General features: G+C 38.6%; 1 protein-coding gene across 1 annotated transcript; it reads left to right on the forward strand.

The window, feature by feature from the left end:
* Positions 1 to 1,359: 1,359 nt before the first annotated feature.
* Positions 1,360 to 27,806, forward strand: B4GALT6 (beta-1,4-galactosyltransferase 6). The gene is made up of 9 exons (XM_056484994.1): positions 1,360 to 1,981; positions 16,674 to 16,790; positions 17,155 to 17,268; positions 21,394 to 21,518; positions 22,013 to 22,129; positions 22,930 to 23,117; positions 25,284 to 25,406; positions 26,197 to 26,298; positions 27,567 to 27,806. The coding sequence occupies exons 1-9, from the start codon at positions 1,867 to 1,869 to the stop codon at positions 27,712 to 27,714; spliced, it is 1,149 nt and encodes a 382-aa protein (XP_056340969.1). The 5' UTR covers positions 1,360 to 1,866; the 3' UTR covers positions 27,715 to 27,806.
* The last annotated feature ends 61 nt before the right edge of the window (positions 27,807 to 27,867 follow it).

The following is a 27,867-nucleotide window of genomic DNA, read 5'->3' on the forward strand; positions in this document are numbered from 1 at the left end:
CACAGTAACAACACAGACCTGGATTCTTGTGCAAATGGATCCTGCTGCCACATCAAGTGTGCCCAGGCATGACCTGGCCTGCTGCCCACCCCTTGGCACACATCTATCCGTGGCAGCATTGTCCAGAGGAGCAGAGAGATTACTGGCTGAACCCTATCACCCAGCAACTTGTGGCAGCCAAGTTCATTGCCAAAGCAAGAAAGGGCAGCGAATCGATATGGAGCTTCTGCTGCCAACTTTTAAAAAATACCTTTTTAAAGCAATGGCCTTGGGAGTGAACTGGTAACAGAGTGTGTAGATCACCACATTTAATTTCAGCAAATCCTAAATCACAAGTCTAGCCAAACCTTCAGGCAATGCTTCCTATTCTGCTCTGTGGAGAACTGTTAGGTCACAGAAAGACAGAATTATGGAATTGTCAGTGTTGGGAGGGATCATCTTCCAAGCCAGGGTCACCCAGAGCAGGCTGCACAGGACTGCATCCAGGTGGGCTCTGAGTCTCTGGAGAGGAAGGCTCCATGACCTCCCTGGCACAAGTTCCAGCGCTTGGCCACCCTCAGTGTAAAGAGGTTCTTCCTCTTTGCATGTTGAGGTGACACTTGTGTTTTAGTTTATGGCCATCGCTCCTTGTCCTGTCGCTGAGCACCACTGGGAAGAGCCTGGCACCATTCTCTGGACAGCCACCTCTGAGATGTTCATTCGCACTAATGAGCTCCCCTCTCTGACCGATTCTCTAGTTAAGCAGGCCCAGCTCCTGCAGCCTCTCCTCATATGAAAGAAGCTGCCAGCCCGGACTCTCGTTTCCAACTGCTCTGCGTTAAAACAGCTGGAAGCACAACGACATCCACCCGTGGCACAGGGGCAGCGCCGGCGGAGGGAGGGAGGGGAAGGACAGGCACCAGCGCTGGAAAGCGGGCCCGCCGCGCCGTCTTCTGTGGTAAAGATCACGGTAAAGGCACCCCCGCCCGGGAGCCAGCAGCAAGCCCGGCGAGCCGAGCCGAGCCGAGCCGAGCCTGAGCCGAGTCGGGCCGGGCCGGGCCGAGCCGAGCCGAGCCGGGCCGAGCCGAGTCGGGCCGGGCCGGGCCGAGCCGAGCCGAGCCGAGCCGCCCCTCATTCCCCGCCCCCTGCCCGCGACCCGCCGCTACCAGCGCTCGCGCGCGCACCGGCCAATCGGCGGCCGCGGGCTCGCTTCTCCCTCGCCTCCCATTGGCCCGCGGGGGGCGCGGGGGCGGGGCGGGGCAGGCGCGCGCCCGCCCGCCCGCCCGCCGCAGTCCCGCAGTGCCGCCGCCGCGCCGGGGCTCGCGCGCGCCACAACCGCCGCAGCGGCCGCGCGGCTCCTCCCGGTGCGGGGCTGCGGCGCGGGAGCGGCGGGGCCGGGCCGGGCCGGGCCGGGCTGGGCGCAGCGCGGAGGTGACTCTGCTCGCCCGCAGCGGGGATGCTGCTGCCGCCGCGGCCGCCGCCGCCGCTAGCACGGGGACTGCAGGCGGGAGAGCGGGTGGCCGCGGCGCCCGGCGGCATGTGAGCAGCGGCGGGAGCGCTCCCCGAGCCCCGCGGCAGCGCTAAGGGGGCCCCTCCCTCCCTCCCTCCGGCGGCGGTCCAGCCCGCCCGGGGGCGCAGCGCGGAGGCGGGCGGGCATCCCCGCTCCAGCCGCCCGCCGGGAGACAGCAGGAGCGGCCACAAAGCGCCGCCGCCCGCCCTCCTCCGCACGCCCCTGCCAGCCCCGCTCCCGGAGAGGCACGGAGGGGGCTCCCCTCGTCACCTTCTCGCCGCCCGGTCCATGGGAGGAGCGGGCCGCCTCCCCCGAGGAAGCGCCGCCGCGGCTCGCCGGGACTGAGCGGAGCGGCCGGCGGCCGGCGCGGCGGGAGGATGCCACTGCTGCGGAAGGCGCTGCGCGTCTCCAACCGCTCCATGCTCGCCTTCATCTTCTTCTTCTCCTTTTCCTCATCCTGCCTCTACTTCATCTACGTGGCCCCCGGGATCGGTGAGTCCGGAGCCGCCCCGCGGGGGTGCGAGCGGAGGTCACGGCGGGCGGGGAGGGCACGGGCGGCGCCGGGCGAGGGGCGGCTCGGCTCGGCTGTCGGAGCGCGATCCCGCCCGCCCGGGAAGGGTCGGGGCGGCCGGCGGGGGCGGCGGTAACGTGCGGATCCCGCATCTTTGTTCTGCCGCTTTCCTGCGCTCTAGAAGGTTCATCTGCCATCGCGAGGTAGGTGGATGCTGCCCTTGCAAAGTGAGCACTGAAGCGGCTCAGCGTTTCGTCGTGTTACAGTGGTATGAGTCGGGAAAGAAGTGCAAAACTGCTGGAATCACTTAAATGTATTGATCTTTGAAATTTTTACTAACTGCATTAATAATAAAGCCCGTGTGAACAAAAATGAAGGACCATTTTTAATATTTGTTGTTTACTTCTGCTAGTGGGATCTCTCTGTCTTCACAGGTTTTACAGTTTGGTAACTTCCACTTCTGAAGGAACCACTTCAAAGGGAGACAAACCGTTGATTTAGAAGAAAACCTTCATAGAATAACTGTGCAAGTTTGTGTCTAAAACAAACCAAAAAATGCGCTAGTTTCTTCAGTTCACTCTTCTGCTGTTACTGGGAGACCATCAGGCTTTTTCTCAGTGGATGATCCTTTTAGAGCTGGCTAGCATTATCCCAGAGCCAAGGCTAGTGATATCCTGTGTGGTCCTCTGGGATTTCCCTGTGTTGGGTGTCTCTTGATTAGAGAATGTTTTCCTTTTTTTCCAGGGAAGGTTGCCACACTTTTCTGCACATCTCTTTGCTTATCAGGTGCTACTTAAGTACTTGCCAAATCATCACTCTTCATCCTTAGTACTTAAAACTCCCTGCAGCCATTGCTACAAAATGTCCACACTGATGTGACCTCTGAATCTTCAGGAATTGTTTCCTCTTGGTAGTGTGTTATGCTGTTTGGATCCCTCTTGTTCACTATCTTCTATTTAACTTGTAAACACTTTCAAGGTGCAATTGTTGCTTCTATACTTGCATAGTTCTATATAGTTCACCTATCGTTTTATTGTTCTCCTTTACTTATGTACTTCCTACAGTATTGGCAAGTCTGCCAATTGTTCTTCTCGTTCAAATAAATTCAAAAAATATAAGAAATATAATATTTATAGGGTTGGAGTTCTGAACCTTCTCGTCTGTCAGTGTTTCCCTGCTGAAAGGGATGTGATGTAGTCTTCCAAGTGAGAACAATGCTGACGTCCATTTAGACATCTTAGGTCTTTGAGATGCTAGTGTAGGATACATATATAAAGTAGCCTTTAATTGCAAGTAATTGATATATGATTTAAATAGCAGAGTACAGTTTCTTCATCTTTATAAGTGAAACTTATAACGTCTTACATAATGTATGCAACCATAGTTTTACTTTGTTACTTAAATGTTTCTTGCCAATGGATGTTTTCTCGGGAAGTACATTGTCTCACTTAGCAAGGCTTATGCATTACCTTGTTCAGAATGAGAGCCGTTAGTGATGAGACTTTTAATTTCTGACTTCAACTTCTCTGCTATTGGGAATTACACTTTATTACAGTATGTTCACTTTCCTTTGTACCAGGAATGAAATGGATTCAACAGTATGCACCAAAAGTGTTTTTAGGGTAGGTTAATTAGGTCTGATCAACCTTGAGGGAAAAAATAGTCATACTCGAACAACTCTCTCTTGCTGTCTCAGACACAAATACTGTAGTTGGCCCTTTCAAGATGTGGTTTAACAATCCAAAAATCTTGAGTAGTTACATGAGTTTGTGAGATTACAGCTCTTTCCAGCTACTGATCAATGCTGTAGTGCCCTAACTGTATCTGGTTGTGTTGTGAACTCATCCAGCTGAAGTCAAAACCCTGAAATAATGAACTAATTCCTTGTCTGTGGCACTTCTTAGGTCTATCTTGAAATGCTGCTGTGCTGGTCTGAAGGATCCTGGGGAAGAGAATATAGAAAATGGTAAAGGAAAGGGTAGTAGGAAAGTTTTATGTCTCAGCCTATCAGCCTGCAGATGTAACACTGATTTCCCAGGAATTTGCTCCTTAAAATGTTACTGTGTGGAATGGAGAGAAAGAAGGTCAGATATTATCTAAAAACCAAGAAGCTTCCTGGCAGTATAGTGAAAATGTAAGAACAGCAGTTTTTCAAAGCATTTAGGAACACCCAAGTTTACAGGCAGATGATTCATCTAATAATCCTGTTCTGTATGCTCATGGCATTTACATATTGTGATAGAATAGAATACTGAGTGTAATGCAATAGATGTATCTAAGTCAAGGCTGATAGTGTGTGTGTGTGTGGAGAGGAGGAAGACTAAAGGTTATTGAAGCTCAGCCACCTGACCTGTTAGCAGCTTTTCATGAAATATATTCTGCAGCTAAGTCATAAATGGTTGAGTTCTGTCATAATTTATGTGTACAGGTATGTTTTACTAAAGATATTTTAGTTCACCAGAACTACATTTTATTCCTCAACAAGCTACAAGGCACAGAGGAAGAACATTCTAATTGTGTTGTAGGGAACTGGAGCTGCTCCCTGGCTGGCTTCTCTTCGTGGTGGTCAGAGGAATTGAAAAGAGAGGGAGAAGTTGGATTCTCAAATGTTTTATGGAGCAACAGTGTACTAGAAGGTGGGAGAGGAAAAATAAGGGAGTTATGCAGCAGAATGTTTTCCTGAGATGTTAAAGTTGATTGAAATTTTGAATTCTTATGGGCTAATGGAGTGGGAGTCCCTCTTAGCAATCAATTCATGGCTTATCAAAGGGAAAAGACATCTGCACATGTAAGCCCTTAGCAGTGGAAGAATTCTCAAAGAGGTCAGTATTACATTCCTTCTGTCCTTCAAACTATTTAGAGTTACTGCATTTTTTTTGACAAAACTGCAAATTTTGTAACAAATGCGGTTTAGATCAACTTGAAGTATTGACAATTTGTTTAGAAGAAAGAAATCTTAATTACTTATTTTAAGGTATTTAATTATTTGTCTAATATTTAAAAGTTTTCCTTTGCACCATAATTGCAATTCTATTGCAATTCAGATTTTTTTTTTGTTGTTGTTTTGTTTGTTTTTGTTTGTTTTTTTGAAGAGACCTCTCAGAATGTTATTTCTTTAGGAAATAGAAGCTTTTATTATTCCATGTATTTTGTAATACAAGAGGAAGAAAACCACATTTTCATGTTTTCAGGCATGGTTCTGTGTTTTGAGATGAAGACATCTAGTACTGCAAATAATATAAAAATACAGGGTTTAAATGATTTGAGAAGAATTCATACACCATGTGGGATTGGTCATGTGCCTGCTTTTCCCTTTTCTGTAAGCACAGATGATGAGGTAGAGGTGATGGCAGCCCTACCTCAGCACCCTTGTAGTCTTTTGATAGTCAGAGGAGCTGAAACACCAGCAAATTGTTTTCTAACTATTAATTAGAGAAGGCAACTATTATTCTGATTTTAATTTTTCCTGTTTAATTCACTGGATGTTTCAGAGGAAAACCTTAAGGGATAGGAAGGCAAGTTAAAATTGTCAAAAACATTTCAAATGTTTAAAATTTAAAAATTTCATTTAAATGTTTAATGACACTTCTGTGTGATAGTCTCAAGTATTCAGTGAAAGCAGATAAGAGGTGCTGCTTCTCCAGAATGACCACTTTTGTGACTACTTCATTTGGTACTCCTCTGGAAAAAGCAGAAACTGAAATTTCTGATCTTGAATTGATAGCCTGTGATTCTGAAACTTCATTGAAAGTTGCAGATATTCATGCATTAGTTAAAGGCTGAAGAAGATAGCTGAGAGCAGGAATATTTAGTGCCAATATGGGGTTTTTTTTCAGTGTTATAAATAAAAGTAATAAAAGGGACTCAAATAGTCTGTCTCGTCCTGACAGAACCCAGAAACCAGATGTAGATTCAAGTTTACATTCTGGAAAGGATCCAAAGATTAGGAGAATAAAACAAAATAACAAAGCAATGGTGACCAAGGGAGAGCATTTCCTAGTCTAATTTCACTTCCAAACCAACCTGAGTATTGCAAGAGACAGTTTTTTTTCTTTTTTCCTGTTTTGTCCCATTTGCTCTCAGCATTATAACTGAAATTACATTGGGCGACATAACAGATCTCAGAAAATGATCTCTTATTCTTCCCTGGGTTATTCTTTTCTGTTTTATTGCAGCAGAGAACCTTTGCCAGATTGGGTGGAAAAGTATCTTAGAGCTCTCCATATTGTAGGCAATTGTAGTCTAGTTTTTCAGCCAGAGAGTGCTTGAGTACTGGAAGAGGTGACAGCATCAGGCCTGACAGAGTTCAATAAGTGTTTGGACAACATTCTCAGGCACATGGTGACGTTCTTGGGGAGGTCCTGTGCAGGGTCAGTAGTTGCACTCAATGATCCTGGTGGGTCCTTTCCAGCTCAGCATATTCTGTGATTCTTGCTTGTCTCCTTTGGATGTAATAACCTATGCAGTTCAAATAAGAACTGATTATGAAACAGTGCAGTGATCAAAGAAGATGCAGTTTGCTTTGACATCAATGACTAAGAATCCTGAATGGTGAAATGAGATTGAGGAGGAAAAAACAACTAATGTTTTCTCTCTTATGGTCTTCTGCTTCTTTTATTAAAATCTTGCTACTTCTTTGTCAATCCTAACCAAAAGGCAGCTGTGCGGCCTATATGAAACTTGGAACCATCTCTATTGGTTTTAGCTCACAATTTTATATAAATTTATTGCCTGTTCTATTACTAGGAACTAGTTTTCCTCATAGGAAGAATGCTATCACTCCTTTTTGAACTTATGCAGAAATGGAGGGGAGTGCTGAAAATGCTATCAGCAAGATAAATGTTTATCGTTGCTTCCAGGTGCTGGGCCCATAAATATGGGCACAGCCTTTGTGCTGATATTTTTTGTTCCTGGCATCTGTGGCAGTTGTGGTATTTCTAAAGACTTGCTGTTTGATTATAGGGTAATTTAGATTGGCAGGGGCACCTGGAAGTCACCTGATCCAACCTCCTGCTGAAAGCAGATCCTACTGATCGAATTGCTCGGAGTCGTGTCCAGTTGAGTTTTGAATAAATCCAGGGATGAAGATTTTATTGTCTCTCTGGGAAACCTGTTCCAGTGTCAGACAACTGTGAGAAAATTGTAATATGTAATCATAATATCCCACCTTATGTTCATTGCCTTGTGTCTTCTCACCGAGTGCTTTCGAGTGTTCCATTTAGTCTTCTCTGTACAGCAGCACTATGTTGCTGAAGACAGCAAAAAAAATGCATCCTCCTCTTAGCCATTTCTATTTAAGACTGAACAAACCCATTGCTTTTAGTTTGTGCTTGTACATAATATGCTTAATTTTGGAAGGTTTCCTCTGGGCTTGTTCTGGTATTAATGTTTGTCTCTTACTGGGATGCCCAAACTGGGATGTTTGTCTCTTACTGGATGTGGTACCCCAAGTACAATTTCACAATCTGCTGAACAGACAACAGTGCTTGTATCGATTTGCTGGTTATAATGTTGCCTTTCTGTTACTGTTGTCTCTTTTTGCCGCAATGATAATACCTTGTCTGAGGGTTTTGTAATAGACCGGTGTAGGGCTAATACAACTTGCTTGTTTCTCATGCTGTGTGGAAGTGTCTGATAAAAGGCTGATGAATTCTGCAGGGTGTGGTAGATGTTCATGTTTGTATTTTTCTTTCCCCGTTATTGCCTTCTTTTATTTCTTTCTAGGGAATTATTCTTATGGGTCTCTTACAAGTTTCTTGAGTAAATGAAACTTGTCTGTCCCATTGCTTGATTTTTCTGCAGGGAAATGCCTGTTCTGCAGAACTGGTTGTTGTTTGGGAGCTATTTTCAGCTATATTCCATTATTAAAGTTCACCTGTTATTAAAGGCTTCATTTGGAGGCAGGAGTACTTTCAGTAGCTGCAGAGGTCTTCTTGCTTGCATTGCAGTTTTTCATGACAGTTTCACAAATTACCATCAAGTCCTTTACCTGTGAAATTGTAGTTTATTTTCTGATTAATAGGGACTTTCCTTTTTCTCTTATGCAAAGGGGAAATTGAGGTTTAAACACTCTGCTCTGCTTGATCTCTGATTTCCAGTAATCAAATGTTCCTCAGCATTCTGACTAAGGGCTTGAGCTCATTGTACCCACTGAACTTGGGTAAGTTTTTTGCCTTAATCTGGGACATGCAAGGACTTTTCCATTAGGTTGGCCCAGCACAGTCATTCCTAGCACCTGATGCTGAATAAATTATTGTAGTCCTGTCATTGATGACTGTCTTTTGCTTTTACCAACAGATTGACTAAACATGCATATTTGTTTCTGAATAAATTCTGCATTTTTATCTGATAGTTTTCCTAAAGCCCTTAGGTGTTACTCATTGTTAGTCAGGGTACGTGCCTGCATAAGAATTCAATCAATATTCATTCTGTGATGTTGTTCTTAGTCAGATAACAGAAAATACCCAGGTACTTATGGTGTGCAGCTAACTTCACAAGGACAAAGCAATTATGAGACCTCATGTGAAATGAGTTTTCACTTAAGCCAGCCAGTTATTTGAATGCATTCTTCTCATGGGTTGAGAAGGAGAGACTGTATACCCTGGGGACATTTATCTGAACTGGATGCCTTACTGACATGGCCAAAGTTTTAACCATTTCCACATCTGTCTGTGGTGAAAGATAGCTTTTGATTAACAAGACTATTTCTGCAAGTGACTATTTTTGCTCACTTTTCTATAGCTCTTACTCTTAGGTAATCTTTTGTATTCAAATTATGCAATGATATTACGGGGAGCAGAATTAAATGATTATGATTTGTGTGGGATCCAGTGCTAGATTCTTGTGAGCACAGAGCAGAGATTGGCTTCAGGAGTTTAAAATACAAAAGTTGCTTTTTTGCAAGGTATTGCCAATGGTCAGTTCACTTTCTTAGATTTGTGGTTGTCCTTTACCTTCATTTCATTGTGCTTTTATTGAATTGTTCTACAGCTTACTGTAGAATCAGCTAATAGCCTGAGAGGGTAGAATAGTATCAAACATTTAGAAATTATATTGAACATTGTATCCTTTATCATTAAAACTACTGCTGGGGAAAGAAATTTTGATTCAGATTTTTTCACTGTAGTCAGAGGACTCATCCATTTGGCATATCCATTGTTGCAGAGAGTATACAGAGGTTGTCTGAAGTAATAAAAAACAATTTTGAAACTTCTCTGTTGCAGCTTTATACATCATCATTTTACAGATTTGTACATTTGCACCATTTGAGTGATCACTGTTGGCCTCCAGAAACACTGGCAGCTTATGTCCTTCTCAACAGGTTGAGGTGATTTATCTCTTTCCAAGATACTTTTCTTGTAAGGAGGTATACATATAGACCCAATGCAGTCTCACTATCCCTGTGAAATAAGATTGGATTCATTATTATTTTACAAACAGTGCAAAACTGCTATTGAATATTCAAAAACAAATCAAGTAAAGAATGTATTTCAAGGCACACAGTTTTTTTTCTTTTTTTCATGTTGTTGTATCTGTTTTGAAAACAACTTCTGATTAACAACAAATGTGTAAAAATAAATTCAATGTTAAGGAAGTTGAGCACTTACAATTGTATTTGTTGATGTTTGTTGTAAATTTCCATTTTTTAAATAGGAACCAATTTACAGCAGTCTTACATTGCTTGGGGTATTTTCCTTCACTGCTAAATTGTTTAATGAATCAGTTTCACAGACTAAAGTCATTATCCTGTGGAAAATATTCTAGCTTCTAGCTTCTATTTCAGAAGCAATCTTCAGCTGACCTCTATTTACTGTGTATTTAGATTAATCATATAATTTAATCTTTAACACTTCTGTGATAATTTGCCATGCATGAACTCTGCCAATAATGTATTTCTAACTCTGAGATACAATATCACATGACCTTGAGACAAGAAGAGATCCATGTGTGACTTGTTCTAGAAATGCCCCCCTGAGATGACTCCCCATTTACAATTGCTAGTGGAGAACTTTCTGTTAACCTGTTTGAATCCACCAATTTTTATGCAGTATGTTGAATATGCTTTTCAGAAGTCCCATGAGAACAGGTGTTGACTAGCAGATGAGTAACTTCAGGGGCAATGGTCATTTGTGTAGACCTATTCTCTGTAAAGCCATGTTTGCTGCATTTGGATCTTGCAGAATCTATGGGTTCTCTATGAAGTATTTCCTGAGTATTTTTCCCCCTGGAAATATCAGTGTATAATGTTGCTACAACTACTCTGATGATAGATAGTATTTTTTTTTTTTTTTTTTTTTTTTTAATGTCTGAGCATGTAACTTTTTGTCAATTGCTTTGAAAATATTCTTGACATAATCCTTTTTTCTCTGTTTTTTGCTTCTTTGGCCTTGGATTTCTGGTTTAGCTTTGGCAGATTAAAAGCTGCATCTTGAAATCAAATTTGTGACCTCCAAAGTTGTGACCTGAAGTTTGTTCATCTTTTGCTTGGCATTTAAAAATAATTTTGGGTAAAAATTAATACTTTTCTATGTTTTTAAAGTAATCACATTTCTAACTTCCTAGTCTTGCTCAGAATGTCAGTAATTGACCTAGTTTCAACTTCACTTGTTCTGTTGTATATTTTACTGCATTGATTGCTTCTAAGTGCGTGGTGTATTTTTTTTTTTAGCTTTGCTTGCCTTTGATGTACGAGTACAGCATGATAACTTACTAAGTTCCTATATAAAAATGAGTCTTGTGCTTCTTCTGTGAAGTTGTGGGATGATAAACTAACACAGTATTGTGAGAAATGCTTAAATTTTTGGTGTGCTGCTTGGAAGGAGCTTGACTTCCTAATGGAGAGTGATCTGTGAGTGATATAATTTTCTTTAAAAAAAGGTATAAATAGTCTTCAAGTGAATACTTAAATAACAAAAAGCTATCTGATATAGAACATTAAGCCATTTTTACAGGTATTTTTTATACTTTTAGAATTAATGCATTACCCCTCCCAACAGTCTGGCACATAAAACTATTAATAACTAGTGAGCTATAAAAACTCGAGACAAAAAATGATTCATCTGATATTTTTAATGTGTCCTCTGAAATACAGGATGATCCCTTTAATGGCCTAATATGCGTTATCAGAATTAGTTTTAAATAATGGCCTAAAAGCAGGACTTTTGGTGACTGACATGTGGCTGTGTGTTCATGATTGCTGATGCAGATCTGGATCAATTGATAGGAAAACTTCATCTGAATTAGTTATGAGCTCTGAGCTCACACTAGCAGTGGCTTGAGATGGAACTCTGAGTATAGTATTGATTCCAAGGTGTCCTATATGTCTGTGTTGTTTTGTATTCCTCACTGTACTTTCCATCTGATTAACTTGTAAACTGTGTGACAGCATGGATTCTGTGTTTCTTGAGTCAGAAATTCTTTTTCTTACTTATCATGAACCATGTACAGTGAAATAAGAAGATTAGGAATAAAATTGCTTCTAGGTGGTTACACTGTTAGATGTTTTCTTTGGTTACATGTGAAATTTTTCCTTCCCAGTGTATACTTTTCCTTGTACTGTGACAACGAGGGTAGGCTCAGATGCAGAAAGACAAAAGTAAAAGAAAAATCACTGGTTAGTTGAGGTTGAAAGGGATCTCTGGGGATTATCTAGTCCAACCTCCCTACTCTAGAATTGTCACCTGGAGCCCATTGGCCAGGCCCATGTCCAGAAGGCTTTAGAATATTTCTGAGATATTCTCCACCATCACTGCGCCAGTGCTCCATCCCCCTCCCAGTACAGGAGTGTTTCCAGGAGTTCAGGTGGAACATCCTTTGTTTCAGTTTGTGCCCACTGCCTCTGGTTCTGTCCCTGAGCACCAGTGTAAAGTGCCTGGCTCTGTCCCTTTTGCACCTTCCCTTCATTCACACTGTATGCATACACACCTGCCTTTGTACACATTGATGTGACCCCCTGAGCTTTCTCTTTCAGGCTCAGCAATCCCTGCTCTCTCAGCCTTTCCTCATAGGAGCCGTGCTTCAGTCCCTTTGTCTTTCTCATGGCCTGTTGTTGGATGCTCCAGGATGTCCATGTTCTCTGCTCCACTGTGGAGCTCAGAACTGGACACTGTACCAGGTGTGGCTGGAACAGTGCTGAGTGAAGGATCACCTTGACCTGCTGGCAGCATCCTGATGAATGCATCCCAGGCTGCTGTTGGCCTTCTTAGCAGCACATTGCTGGCTCACATTCTGCTTGATGTCCACTAGGACCTCCAAAGCCTCTTTTGTCAAGCTGCTTTCCAGGTGGATGCCCCTAAGCCTATTTTGGTGCATGGGGGTGTTCCTCCCCAGATGCAGACATTTGCACTGTTCCCTGTGAACTTCATGAAGTTCACATTTCTCCAGCCTGCTGAGGTACCTCTGGATGGCAGCATGGCCCTTTGGCATATTGGCTACTTACCTCATTTTTGTGTCATAAATTAACTTTGTGAGGTTATGTTCTGCATGTCATCCAGATAATTAATGAAGGTGTTAAACAGGAGTGAACCTGGTGTTGACCCCTGGGGTACATCACTGGTCACTGGCCTCACCCTTTGGGTTGGTCAGTCAGCTTTTGATCCAGCTCACTGTTTGCTCAGCCAGCCTGTACATCAACAGTTTGTCTGTGAGAGTCTTATGTGACACAGTGGGAAAGGCCTACTGAAGTCCTGGTAGGCAATGCCTCCTGCTCTTTCCTTGTCTATCTTTCATCAGAGAACGTTACCCAGTTGTGTGACTGTTCCTGTATTGATCTTCCTGTCATTTATGTACCTGAAGAATGGTTTCCAGGGCTAGCTGCTCCATCACCTTCCCTGGGATCAAGCTGAGGCTGATCAGCCTGTACTTCCCTGGGCCTTCCTTTTAGGAAGGAGTGACATTTGCTTTCTTCTAGTCCTCAGGCACTTCTCCCACTCATCATGATTGATCAAAGACCATCAGGAGTGGCTGTGAATGGCATCTGCCATCTCCCTTAGTGCTTGGTACATCCCATAAGGGCCCATGGACTTTGTCCTGTTTGCTTAAGTCTTCCACTGAGGGCAAGAACACAAGCCTCCTGGCATTTTACCTGTTTCCATAGTCTTTGAGATGGATCTCTCAAAGGCTTGAAGGTGATTATCCCTGGATATTACTCAGCTTTCTTGTCTTCACTTGAGGGCCTTATCCCATGGGACTCCACCACAGATATTCAAAGAGGCCAAAGTCTGCTCTCTTGAAGTCCAGGATTGTGAGCTTTCTTTTGCTTCTTGCTGCCTTAGGATCCTGAGCTCCACCATCTCATGATCCCTGCAGCCAGGGCTGCCTTTGATCTTCAAATCCCCAGAGAACCCCTCCTTGGTGAGTGTGAGGCTCTGCAGGTCATTCCCCTTGCTGACTGGCACTTGTGGCAGGAAGGTGCCATCAGGGCACACCAGGAACCTTCTGGAGTTTTATCTGGCTGCCTTCTGCAGTCAGTCATCCCCCACCCCACTAGAAGAAAAGCTGTGTTTCTCTGTTGCACTTTTGGCCTGTGTGGGTTGAATACTTTGCTGCTGTTGCTGCTGGTTGGTGTGACATGTGAACTGTGCTCTTTGTCAACAGGCCTGTGCCAGTAGATGAGATTTATTTTTGGGACTAAATTAATATCTTTAATTAAGCCTGATGTTTTATATTCTGACAGGGTTAATTGGCTGCTGAAGCATCTGCTGCTGCCTAAGCAGCTGCTGAATGACAGTGGAATAAACTGAGCAGGTCTGTTCTCCTTGCTGGAGAGCCAGGTCGTGGGAAAAAGACTGCCCAGAAAGGAGAATGTTTCATTCCCAATTCATTCCTGATGTATTTGTGTAGAGCTGGATAGTGAGTTGACAAGTAGCTCAGCAAGAAAGAGAAGGTAGACTACAAGAATTGCTTGATAAAAACATGGCAAAGTTACATCTTCCTGGCAGCAAGAGCAACTCTTGCATACTTAAGCCAAGGTCGCAGCAGACTTTACCTGGTTGGGTTTGTTTTTTTTTTCAGTGTCTTTTCATGGTGTCTATTTTTGAGACAAATGCCTTTTCTAGCTTTCTCTTTCACAAAGGTCTTGTGTGCTTGTTCGAGTTTTTCTCCTCTGTGTCAGTAGGAGTAAGTTGTACTTCTCTAAAGGGAAGGTGCTTTTGCAGAAAATCTTGTTTTTCCAAGGTTTATATTCACATTATCTGAACTGCAGTAACATTTCCCACAAAAATTGAGAACATGTGCATGGGCTCTTGATTTTGTTGTGGACTTATTTGAAAATTCTTACTCTCCATTCTTTACTGAGAGTAAAGAACTTTTGCCCTTCTTATTGTTTCCTCCATCTCACTTCAGGGGAGTGAGCAAGCAACTGGCTAGGAACTTAGTTTTTAGCAACATCAACCTACCACACCTAGTTTATGTGAATTGAGGTTCTTTCTATAAACCTGCTGAAAGTCCTATAAACCTTCTTCAGAGTTAAAAATTCAAGTGAGTTTAGCTATCACATTGAAAAGGACAATAAAGCACACAGTCTTCCAGAGATTAGCTCTGAAATCAGTATTTACTAATGGATTTATATTTAGAAAAACCATTTTTTTTTAGTGTTGGAATAGGAAGGTATTGAAGAGAAGAGCTGTACCTATGGAAGAAAAAAAAAATTTTTTTTGCGGAAAGGAATGATACCAATTTAAAGTACATAAAAGTTTGAAAAAAGAAATTTTTTTGTTAGCTAGGATTTTTTTATTCCCTACTTTAAAGGCAGATATACACATGGGTTTAATTTCAGGAAAGCCTTGAATTTAGAAATTTTTGTTTGAAGGTAAATAATTGTTCTAGGAGGAACAGATCAAATTGCCTTCATGTTGATCCATAAAGTAGGAGTTTCTTCAGTAGGAAACTTAATATATGAATTCATTAATTGTACAGATTCCTTGAAATGCTTAGTAGAGATACCCTAAAAACCCCAGTATTTGAATGGAAAACTACAAATGGAACTAAACAATTGGAACCATAGGGTGTTACTTTATGTGAATTGGGTTAAAATTTTGAGAAGTTTTTGTGTAATTTTTGTGTAAGGAAATCTGAATATCTGTTGTCTTGAATCCTGGTAAGAATCTTTCTTATGGGATTTTCTACCTGTTGTCAGGTCAAGGTTGTAGCTTTTTTGTTTTCTTTTGCTTCTGTTTTGGTGGCCAGAAGTTGTTGAGACAACTTCAGGATCATAGCAGCTGAGTAACTTTTACATTTATGTAAACTCTTGTTAACAAGCTCAGCTAGTCATGCTGGCCAAGGGTTTGAGAATTACATGCCATGCATGGCACCTGGCATGTTCAGAGCCTATCTTTTAACTGTTAATATTCCTTGTTTTAACAAGGAGTTCTGTGAGAGCCAGGACAACTCCCCTATTCAGTCATTTAAAAATAAAGACATTATTGTAGGTCTTTGAAATACTATTCCTTGAAAGATTGTGCTGGTGTTTTTATCTCTGTAGGTGTTGATAGTATTGTTTGCTAATGTGGAATGAATCATGGTGTTTTCCTCTGGAAATGTCCCCAGTCCCTTACACACAGTCCTCTGTAGCTCTAGACTCTGTTGGGCTATATGGAGTTGGTGGTTGATCTGGAGTTACTTGTGTCAGGCCACTGGTGCTGGCTCATCTGATGGAGTTCCTGAGATAATTTTCTAACTTTTCTTTAATCCCTTTTTCTATTTTTCATCCTGGTGTGTTTAGCTCTTCCCCTCAAAGATGCAGAGCATTTTTTTGTTGTTAGGGTGGTTACTAGTTACAAGGAGCCAAATATCCCCCAGACAACTGGGTGCTTAATGTAGATGAAGTGGCAGATGATCCCTTTGACCCTCTTTGCTACCTTCTGCCAAGGAAATTTGTCCTTCCCTTTGCAATATTTTTCAGCTCTCTGAATCCTGGGTAGACATTTGCTCACTCTCATATAAATGCAGCTTCATTTCTACCTTACCAACTTCTGTTGAACACAAAGAAATGTTTTGAGATTTTATTTGGGGCTTTGGGTGTGAGATTGAGACAGAGAAATATTTAATGCTGTTGTTGTTAGTGAGTCAATTAATTACTCAGTGTTGATTTACTCACCCTTGATGCCTATAATAAATATTTCATGTATAATTTTAAAACATTAATACTTTGAGATTGGCAAAGATTTGTAACAGTTGTATAACAAAACAGCTGTTTGGAGTGAATGAATAGCAGTACATTTTGACTGGAGGTTGTGTTAACTAGTGAGTAAAAAAGGGATCATTATGTGGGGCTAAAAGATTTTTTAGACTTTTTTTTTTTTTTTGTCCTATATTTCAGTAATATTTTTGTAGATCTATATATGAGACATGTATCTACATATTAACATGTTTTTATTGGTAAATTAAATTTTCTTGTCACTTATTGTAAGTTAAAGAGAATTTGAAGTGTCATATCAAATGTCTATTTACAGTCTGTAGTTTCGGGGTTTGAATAGAGCCTTGATTATGAATCCATTTTATTTTTTTCTATTGTTGCCTGTTAGGTTTCACTGTGTGCACCTTCATTTCAAAGAATTACAGTTCACTGACCATAGATTCAAACACAGTAAAAATGTTGAAATATAGATGTATGTTAGAATAATTTGAAAATACATTATTTTAATAAAAATTCAAAATTGCTTTTTGTTTTATCAGCAACCACATATCTCTTCATGGTGCAAGCTCGTGGTATAATGTTGAGAGAAAATGTAAAAACAATAGGACACATGATAAGATTGTATACTAACAAAAATACTACACTGAATGGTACAGGTAAGAATATTTTTTATTTAATTTTTAAAAGGCCTTTCCTTAAAAAAAAAAAGAAAAAGAAACAGTGATAATCATTAATGACATAGCTCATTTATGAAAACTTAGACCCAAATCCTACTTCTCTGAAATTGGAGTGAAGGTCAAATAGTTACTATTTATCAGTTCACTTTAGTAGGAAATATTTGTATTATCTGTAACAAAGATACTTTTATTTAATTATTATTCCTCTTGTGCAATAAAATACTTTTAAATCACACTGCTAGGAATTTGTTAACTAAAAATTAATGCTTTCACCTTCATGATGATATGTTACCATTTCAGTGAGTAACATAAATTTTCACAAAAATCAATTCTTCTTTTTAAGATTATCCTGAAGGAAACAATTCTAGTGACTGTGTTGCTCAAACAACAATGTATCTTCCAGAGAATTTCACCTACTCTCCTTACCAGCCTTGTCCAGAGAAGCTGCCTTACATGAGTAAGTTTTAAACTGACCTTAATGTTTATCCAGTTAATTAAATTGTATTTTAAGCAAAAGACAGTTATTTTAATATAAAATGTAATTGTAAGAAGTCTAAGTATATTACAGAAAGTAATGAATAAAATTGTGCATCTAATAATGCACAATGATGCTTAGCAGAAGTTGGCCTGTAATTAATGTCTTACTGAATTTTTGGTCTCTTTACTAATCAGCTTTACTAATTTGAAATCAAATAATTGAACTACTGATTTGTAAGAGAGCAAATTTCACATAGCTCCTGAAGTTATTTGTGATGCGTTCTGGAATTCTAACCCCTTGTCTTTCAGACACCTGATTTAATCTATGGGCTGTCATGAGCATGAGAAATTAATTAAATATCAAATATACCAGTTCAGATCCATATCATACCAAAAAATGTTGCTGGCAGCTGAACTGAATTCTGACCAATTTTTCTTCAAAGAAAAGGGACTGATGTTATTAGGATAATCTTGATTCCTTTATAACTTTTTTTAAAATCTTGACTGAGTTTATTTATTGAAGGAAACAGAAACAGTGCATTTACCTGTGTTGCTTTTTGATAATATCAGATTCTAAGCTTTGTTTTATGTTTTAAATATATAGACATGGAGCCAAATGTATAGATCAGTTTGCTGTTGCTTATGAAACTAAATAATATACAAAACTGTCTTAAGCCAGGTGGCAATTAGCCCTATGATGTGATAATATCCTTATTTTGACCTCTTTTGCTCCAGACATAGGGTTTGACTTTCAAAATCACATTTTTGTATAGTATTGAACATCTAAACAAATAAAACCAAATTATTAAAATATTAAATATTTTAGCTACTTTTGGAAACATAAGAAAGTTCAGCAAATGGCAAATCTGGATAATCAGAGAAACAATATGTGATGGTTTTGCTGACTGAAAAATGCATATAAATTATTATTTTTAATGACACTTTCAAGAAATCTGGCAGCTGGAATTCTCTCAGATTAGTTCAAGACTAAGTAATTCTGCCAGTACTTTCTCTATAGATCTCCTTGTTGCTGCTCTCCTTTTACCATCTGTTTTTGGTTTTTTTTTTATTAGTAATTGCTCTGTACTTCTTGTATCCTGTTTAATTTAATAGAGAAATAATAATTTTAATAGAAAATAATTAACTGGATAGATTGCTTTTCAACAAAGGGATATGTGTTTCCCTTTATGGTTTCCATGTACACCATTTTAATCATCATCATCTTTCTTTCTAATTATAATCTAAATAAAACATCTCTGAAGATTTTTTGATGTAATGAAATGTTGTAGGAAGTGCAAGATAGCCAGGGAAGAAAGAGTGTTGAATTGTGTATACTTGGACATGCTTAATTGCTCCAAGGTTATTATAGAAGTCAACTTTTTTTCTTTGCATCAGCTTGCCAAATTTATATCATGAAAGGGGCATGGTAAAATCACATTTGGTCCCAAGTACATATGCTCTTAAAGTAGGAACAGCTATTGCCCTTTTTGTGTGACTCAGTATAACAGGTTATAACCCACTGGCTGAGCAGTGCTGTTGTAATTTGTAAGCAAAATACCTCTTCTTTGAGAGAGAAGCTGTACAAAAATCTGTCTGCCTCTTCCTTTGTAGATTAATTGATAATCCTAACCTTTCTAGACTGTATAGTTTCTAAAGCTCTTGTCATTCTTGAATTTTTTGCACTGTAGACTGTTTTTATAAAACACCATAACTGGCTTAAATCCTGGTTACAAAACAAATTAGTTTTGGAAAACTTCTCTTTTTTTCACATAGCAGCAGTTAATACATTCCAGGATGAGATTCTCTCTTTTTGTACAATTACATTGCATTGACTCATGTTAATGTGCACTCCATTATAAACTGTAAAACTGTCTTTCTGCATCCTGCAGCATAGCTGGGTATTGCTTGTTTTGTTGTGCATGCTTCATTTTTTCCTTCAGTAACAAACCATCCTTTATTATTTTAAATTAATTTTGCTTTATTGGTTTCTGTATCTATCTCATTTGTTGAATTAATTTTTTTTCTGGTTTTCTTCAAGATGTTTTTTGCTTTCTCAGCTTTCTTATTTTGCAGGTTTTATAAATATGTTTTATTGCAGCCTGCTAGACACTGATGGAACTAGTGAATAATAAGCACAGTTATTTACAGAGATGCCTTCTCCTGCCCCCCCACCAGTGACAGGGGAAAAATGATTTCTATTCACTCATCTCTTGTGTACTTTTGATAGTACCAATACTTCAGGTTTTACTGTAGCTACTTTTTAAACACTCTGGATGGAATTTCATCATGTCCCATGGAGTTAGAAGCACCTTTATTTAAAGGCTTAATCTAAATACTGTTCTACCAGTTGATGTTTTTTTTCTAATTTAAACTGTAATCATCTGATCATATCTAAACTTTTCTCAGAAGAGGTATCTGAATCTCAGCATGTGTTATTTCCTTCCATTTCTGGGGTAGTAATTGACTATTATTTAGCTTTATTTTCCTTTTAGCTTCTCTATTTGTACTGAAAGGCTCTTGTTGCTTTTCTGTCTTTTGGTAGTTGAAATTGATTTCTTTTTTAATTAAATTTTTTTTAAAATTTATTTTGTACATGTATATATACTGGCCCTTTGTTGAATGATCTTGATTCTATCTTTCATAAGATTTCTTTTTTGGGTTATTGAAGAGTTTCAGACACAACCATTATGATAATTTAATATTATTTTAAAATAATTATTTTTTTCTTGATTATTTTTAAATTTTTATTTAAATCTCTGTAGGACTAGTTAGAGTCTATCTATACAAGTTTTTTGGCAACTGCCATGTTTCCTTTTTTCCTAAAAGTATTTAAATAAATACGGGTTTCTTTAAATCTTCTCTTGAAATAGCTCCATAGTGTACTGTTATTGATAACTTTCACTTATAATTTTACATTAAAAAAATAGTTCCCTTCTTCATTTGAAAGTAGTACTGTATTTAATCATATCCCAAACTAAAATAGCTCTTGCAGTATCTTCTACCTTCTTCTGAAAACAATAGTTATTCCTATGTTCCAAAAAATTTAAATATTTTCAAAATATTTAGATAACTAGTCAATTCAGTGATGCAGTATATTTGGTACAAATAAGATCTTGTGCGTATGGACACATGGGAGAAAATAGGAGTGATTTTTTTCTCTGACTTTACACCAACCCTCACCAAAATACTTAACTTTCTAGACAAAAACAAGAATATTTTTTGGTGTTTGTGAGAAAGTTCTTGCTTTTTTTTATTTGATGATTTAGAGTGTTGTAGCTGCTGCAGAAAAACTTGAGCTGCTGGTTAATGAGTGTTACATTTGTCTTCTCCCCAGATTTTCTTGATTCTTTCTATTGCTTTTGAGGGTATCTACTATGAATCATTCTTTCCAGTTTTGAACTTTTTACACATGCATAAACTAATGACTCATAACTTTCAACTGTCAACCAATGTTTATATTTTCTCACAGTAGGTACTAACCTGATTTTTTTCAAATCATATTGTGGTCTTTATTCAATAACTTACCTAATTTCACTTCTAAGCCTTTTCCCCCTTGGGGCTATTAGTTCTACCAATGATAATTCTCAAATCCAGCCCATTGCTATGAATTTGTTTGCAGCAAATAGTGGTGAATTAGTGGGTGAAGACTCTACGTGAAATGTGCATATAATCTAAAATTTAAATTGAGGAAGTTTGTTGAGTGTAGTGATGATGCATTTTCTTTTAATGTGGAAGTGGAGCAGGAAGGCACACAGTATTTGAGTAAAGGTTCAGTAGTGCAATGTAGAATTGCTAACAGTGGTACTTGAAGTGAAAGGCAACCCAAATTTTCTGTAAGAGATGTAGAATTCAAATTACTTTGCCAGTTCTGTGTCCTGTGAAATGAGTATTTGTTTATGGGTTTTATGGAAGGAGTGTTTGTTTTTAGAAACACTAAAAATTCATTCTGTAAGAATTAAACATTAGGAGGATAGTATAAGTTGTTTCTTTTTTTCTGCGACTACAAGTTTCTGATGCCATTTGTTGATTATATTCCTTGTAGTGTTAGGTCATTTGTCTTAATTGAAATGAATGTATAAAGGTTTTTTTTTTTTCCTCTCTTTAGGAGGCCTTATTGATGTCAATATGAGTGAAATTAGTTTTGATGAAATTCAGCAACTCTTTTCAAAAGATTTAGACATTAAACCAGGAGGACACTGGAAACCAAATGACTGTAAGCCACGGTGGAAGGTTAGATGCTGATTTTCTGTTTTGATTTATTTTTTCTTGTTGGTATATAAGAATAGTTTAACATTGCAAGCACTCAGTCTTTTGGTGCTATATATGTAGTATCTTGTAGTATTTGTAGTATGCCATCTATGCTCAAGAAGAGACTTCAGCTTGGAGAGGAATTTGAAATGGATCATGAAGAACTTTTAAAAGTTCATTAGCTGTAGTTACTAAACATTTCATCATATGGATTCAAATCTGTCCTATATGTCTGTTGCTTGAAGTAACTAGAAGCAAGTGAACATAAAAGGAAAATCTTATTTATGTTTTACTCAAAATTCTTTTCTCAATTATTTGACTGAGTTTCCACTACACTTTCCTAGGGGAAACCAACATATAAAACACTGAGCCAATTAAAATGTAAAAGTTGCAAAGCCACAGGAAATTTGATCTGTATTGAAAAACTAAAATTTAAAAATATTGATATAATAGCATTTTTTTTTCTTTTCCTGAAGGTGGCTATCCTTATTCCTTTTCGGAATCGTCACGAGCATCTTCCAATTTTTTTCCGCCATCTGATACCCATGCTGCAGAAGCAGCGGCTGGAATTCGCCTTCTATGTTGTTGAACAGGTAACAGCATCTGCTTGAAAAGTGACTTTCAAGATTCCTTACTAAAAGGGATTTGATATTCTCACCAAGATTTGGATGAATCCAGAATTTAAAAATTGTTACTCTACTCTTCTAGTCCTTTAAATGAAAAAGGAAAGTTCTATTTCCATTCCTCAGCTTGAGCAGTGGCCAGATATATGATGCTTTTCTTCAGATATAGGCTGATATTTTGTAGGTAATAAGATGGCCTCTTAGAATCTATTGTAATTGTAAGTTTTCAAGGCATAAAATTAGGTCAGCAGCAGTGTTCCTCAGGGCTCAGTTCCAGGGTCTTATGTTCAGTGGGTGCAGGAGCTGAATGCACCATCAGCAAGTTTCTGATTATATCCAGCTGGGAGGTTGTGGTTGACTTTTAAAGGATGGGATGCCTTGCAGAGGGTTCTAGATAAATTGGAGCACTTGGCAGTGATTAATGGGATGAAATTTAAAAAGTTGGACTCTGCACCTAGGATGGAGTAAAGCCAGGCACAGGTGTAAACTGGCTGGAGAGCAGCCCTGCACAAAGGGATCTGAGGGTGCTGTTTGGCAGCAGGAGCCAGGCTCACTCCTGGCTCACAGGCGTCAGCAGTGTGTGCCCTGGCAGCCAGGAGGGCAAACCCCATCCTGGGGTGCAGCCAGCCCAGCATGAGCTGCTGGTCAAAAGAAACATCATCATCAATTTTGGTTTTTGTGTGTGTGTATTAGAGTAAGTTTTTCTCATAGTATTGAAATTTTTGTCTCTTCTTGATTTTTACAATGTCTCCTTTGTTTTCTGTGTGAAGACAGGTACACAACCTTTTAATCGTGCAATGCTCTTTAATGTTGGCTTCAAGGAGGCTATGAAGGATGCTGTCTGGGACTGCATAATATTCCATGATGTGGATCACTTACCTGAAAATGACAGAAATTACTATGGATGTGGAGAAATGCCACGCCACTTTGCAGCAAAGCTGGACAAGTACATGTATATGTAAGTAAATAGTTTTATTCACATTGTTTCTTAAATACCCAGAAATATTTAAAAGGATATGAATTTTGTGATACTATACACAGTAGGTGAAAACAACAAAGCAGCCTCCTACTATGCTATTTACAGAAATTAATATTTAGTTACTTAAAGAAAGATTTAAATTTAGTGTCTACATTTGATATGTTACTAATTAGAAAATGTTGTTTATGATTTTCAGTGTTAAGCTTATTGCAGTGAGGTTGATCTTGGAAAAAAAAAAGGCCTTGTATGTCAAGGGGGAAAATCTTACCTGACTTACTAGAAATGTTTTCTGGCTCCATAAACACTTGGCTTTGTTTTTACGAAATAGAAGCATATAATCTGCAGTAAAATATCACAGGAAAAGTGTCTTTATTTTTCTCACAAATATACACTTCTATTTCTGTTTCATACTGCTTTTTAAACTGAAGATTTTCTTACTGCTAGATCATTTTGCATATTGTCTCTCAGTCTCTACTGACATTTGGTGAATGTGGTGGGACCACATGCAGTTTTCTTACCTCTTTCTCTCCTGTCAGTTTACATTAATGATGTGTCATTTGCTTCTTAACCCTCTGCTATCTCATGACATTCTTGGAATCACTTCACATAAAGCTGTAGCTTATTATTTGCTACATGTATAATTGTCTTCTGAACTTTATTTGTGAAATGAATCAGCTTGACAACCTGATCAACTAACAGAACAAAAGCAATGCCTTGAAACCATGGCTCTGTGTCTGGACTTCAGGTTGTCAACCAATCAGCAGTTAAATATTTAAAGATTTCATGGGGATTTAAAAATAAATAAATTAGCACCTATGACTATGTAAGAGATTTCATTTCTATGTACTTTATAAATTGATAAATTTTGTAAAAACAAAACCAGACTTATAAAATTCAAAAATAAATAAACCTCAAGAAGTCCCATTAACTGTCATATTCCAGTTGGTTTTGGTTGGTGGTCTGGTTTCGGGTTGGCAATGTTTTTTTTTGTTGGTTATTTTTGAGGTATGTGGGTTTTTCTGAGAGGGAGGAAGGGGGTTAAAACACCTGCTCTTTCAGTTAAATGTTGAAAGGCAACATGAAAGTTGCAACCTTCCCCACATGCTGCTAAGATTTGGTTGAATCCTGTGTTTCCACAGAGATCAGAAATTACATGATTGTGTATTTCTATTTTCTTTCCCCTTGCATTCTGGAATTATCTAGTGTGGCAATTGTGTCCTAAGCAATGGTAAAACTTTTTGTAGATGGTCTTTACTCCTTGAAGGTTCCAGATTTGGGATTGTCTCCTGAGAGACTTTTGTTTTATGAAATTGTGTGCTGCTTCTGAAAGAAAGCTGCTTTACTGTAGCAGCTTCTGGTTTAAGGATGCAAGTTAATATTGATGGAAGTAAATACAGATACTTAAATGTTTTACTTTTTGTTTAGATTGCCAGAGTGTTTGAAGGACTGGAAATCATATTTTTATGCTGTGGCATAGTATGTTATATGGATTGGCTGCTCATGTTGGCCAATTGCTTTTTGCTTAATTATGTGTGTTAGTAAATACTGTTGTTTACTGACAGGAAAGCCTGATCCTTTTGATTCAAAAGTTTATCTTTTAAAACCTGGAAAATGTTGGTTTTGTTTTTTTTTTTAATCAGCATGCCATTCACTGTTTAATATGTGATGTTAAACTGTTTCTCTCAAATTTTAATAGCTCTCTAGGATATAGTAGTGAATTAAAATTATTTAATTGATGCATTACTGATTTGTAATTTTTCAGTTGATTAAAGAGAGTTTTTTTTCTCTTTTTTTCTCTGAGTAGTGTCAACATAAGTAGTTTGAGGGCTTCACTTAACACTTGAGCTATGGGTCTAAATCAGCCATCTGAAATTCCTGGTAGACTTTTGCTTCATATGTGTGATACTGAATGGAGCTACAGTTTTAAGAACCCCATTTATGCCAGTCAGACACTACTGCAAACCTTTTGTTGGTGTATGTTACTTAATGCTGGCAATCTGTGAACCAGTTTCCCTTAAGGAATGCATTCAGCCTCTGGCCATGTCCTTAGTTTGAGGCTCTTGCTTTTTTGGAAAGGTATTGTTCAAAGAGTGGGCTACCTATCAAAATACAGCTAACAATATAGAATTTGTCTTTTGTTTCCAGCCTTCCATACAATGAGTTCTTTGGAGGTGTAAGTGGCCTGACAGTGGAACAATTCAAGAAGATCAATGGTTTTCCAAATGCCTTTTGGGGATGGGGTGGAGAAGATGATGATCTTTGGAACAGGTGAGCTTTGAGTGCTTTGGTCTTTCTGTACCATCCACCCTTTGAGACCAGTTAGGTGCTTCTTGTTCTGTCACTTGTTACCTTTTTGTTATTTGTTTTAAATGGACAAATTCTACATAGTTTGCTTCAGAAATAGAAGAACATACTATTGGAAGGGATAAGTATGATGTTCTTTTTTATTGGCCTGGGGACAGCCAGCAAGCTTTTGAGAGTTGGGTCTTATAACAACAGGCAACCATACTAAGCAATATAGCATCACTCTTACTGCTAGCATTGTGAAATACTATTCCACAGACATGTGTAGGCATGAGTTTCATGTCTTGGGGCAGTGTTTGAGAGAGAATTTGTGAATGTATTGATAGTTCCAGACTGGACAATGGACTGCCCTGCTCATGGCACTACCAACTGCTCACGGCACTACCAACTGCTCACAGTGAATGAGTCTAAATTCTGAGCTGCTGAGAATGTCTGCATAAGTTTATACATAAAGAAATATCTTTTAAAGGACAAGAGGTTTTTTTATCCTTTTTTCTTGCTATTTTCAAGCTTTTGTGCTGGAATAAGCAGGAAATATTAAATATGAAATTAGTATTATAATTATTTTGCACTTTGTTTAGCCAGCTTTTTTAGTTGTTTGGATTGGAGTGTTGCAGGTTTTTTAGGAAGAGAATATCAGTGAACATTAAGACTTAGCTTTAAAATATTTGATGTGTATTTTTTACTTTTGCTTTAACTTGTATGACTGCTTGTAAGAAGATATTTTTATAAACTTTTATGTGTTGTACTGCAGAGTTCACTATGCTGGCTACAATGTGACAAGACCAGAAGGTGATTTAGGGAAGTACAAGTCCATTCCTCATCATCACAGAGGTGAAGTCCAGTTTTTAGGACGGTAAGAAAAACAGAGAAATATTGAAATACTTCAGCTAAAGATGTAAACTTTTTTTCTTGCATCCACACATAGGAATAAGCTGCAAGTTCTTATCAGTGTTATTTCCTCTTTGGTGCTAAAATTTGTATTTTCTTAAATGTTATGTTGCTGCTCAGATATTTTTATTTAACCATGAGAGAGACTAAATTTGCATGTCAGAAGATATTATCATCATAACCTTTGATCCATAATGTAATTGTTCTGTAGTATTTTGGGCATTAGTGCTGGCAGGATTCCATTAGTTGGCTATTTTGGATATTTTGCAAAAGGAAGCAGTGCAGCTAGGGCAAAGGACTCCTGCATGAAAACTGAATTTACAACTCCTCAGGGATTGGTTTCTTCCCTCATATTTCATTCTTTTCTGAGATACAAATCTTCTCATTTCCTGCATACATGATTTAAACCTTTCCTTTTGGGGTTCCTATATTTTGCTACAAAGATACAAAATAATAAAGATACACTTAAACTGGCCAGTAGGTTCTGGCTGCCCTGGAATGGAATAGAAACCAGAAAACAACAGATGAGCTACACAAAAAATTTGGAAGGTGAAACACAAAATAAAGAGTTTATGATATGTGTTTTCAGGTAATAGAAATACTGCTCAATTCTGTCATCAATGGATGTCTTTTTCGGGGAACATATTTTTTATCTTTTATTGATAATTTCAAATTATGAATAAAATTATAGACATGTGCAGTAGAGATAAGAAAATCTGTTACAGGAAATAAAGATATTAATTAAGATATTATGGGTAAATCTGGGGGAGGGAAACTTGTTTTTTTAATCTCCTCAAATTTAGATGTTTGCAAATGCAGGAGTCTCAAGAGTGAAATGGAAATCATTTCAGACATTTAAATGTAAAATGAATAACGGGGAAGATTCTTAAATCTTCCCTGAACTCCTTAGTTGAATTTTATGGCAAAACATGAAGAAATTGAATAATCTTTAAAAATCTATTTAGTGTGGGACCATAAAAAGTTTATGCATTGAGTGCCTCCATTGTTATTTGGTCTTAATATTAACTTGTATATGTGACTACAAAATCTAACTGTATTAAAAATCTTTAAAATCTTGCTTTTAAACCTAAGGTAGGTTATTTGGTAATTTCAAAGGTCTGAAAAGTAGTTTCAGAATTTAAGGTATGCTTCAAAATTAAATGACTGTTATAGTATCATGTCTATCATCAGCTGAATTGTTTCTTGCAAATCTTTCTCATTTTTCTTCTGCAGATACAAACTTCTGAGGTATTCCAGAGAACGTCAGTACATTGATGGGTTGAACAATTTAGTATATACTCCTAAAATACTTGTCAGTAGGCTGTATAAAAATATAACTGTTAATCTCATACCAGAACTCGCTCCTGTTAGAGACTATTGATGGAAGTGGAATGGTAAGATACCCTACCAGAATAAACTTTTAACACTGGAACCTACTGATAAACACTGTAAAACAAAAAAAAAAAAACAAAACCAAAACAAAACAAAAAAAACAAAAACAACCACCCAACAAACAGCAGATTAGAATTAGAGT

Source organism: Oenanthe melanoleuca, chromosome 2 (assembly GCF_029582105.1).
Source record: "Oenanthe melanoleuca isolate GR-GAL-2019-014 chromosome 2, OMel1.0, whole genome shotgun sequence".
In the NCBI taxonomy this organism is placed as follows: Eukaryota; Metazoa; Chordata; class Aves; order Passeriformes; family Muscicapidae; genus Oenanthe; species Oenanthe melanoleuca.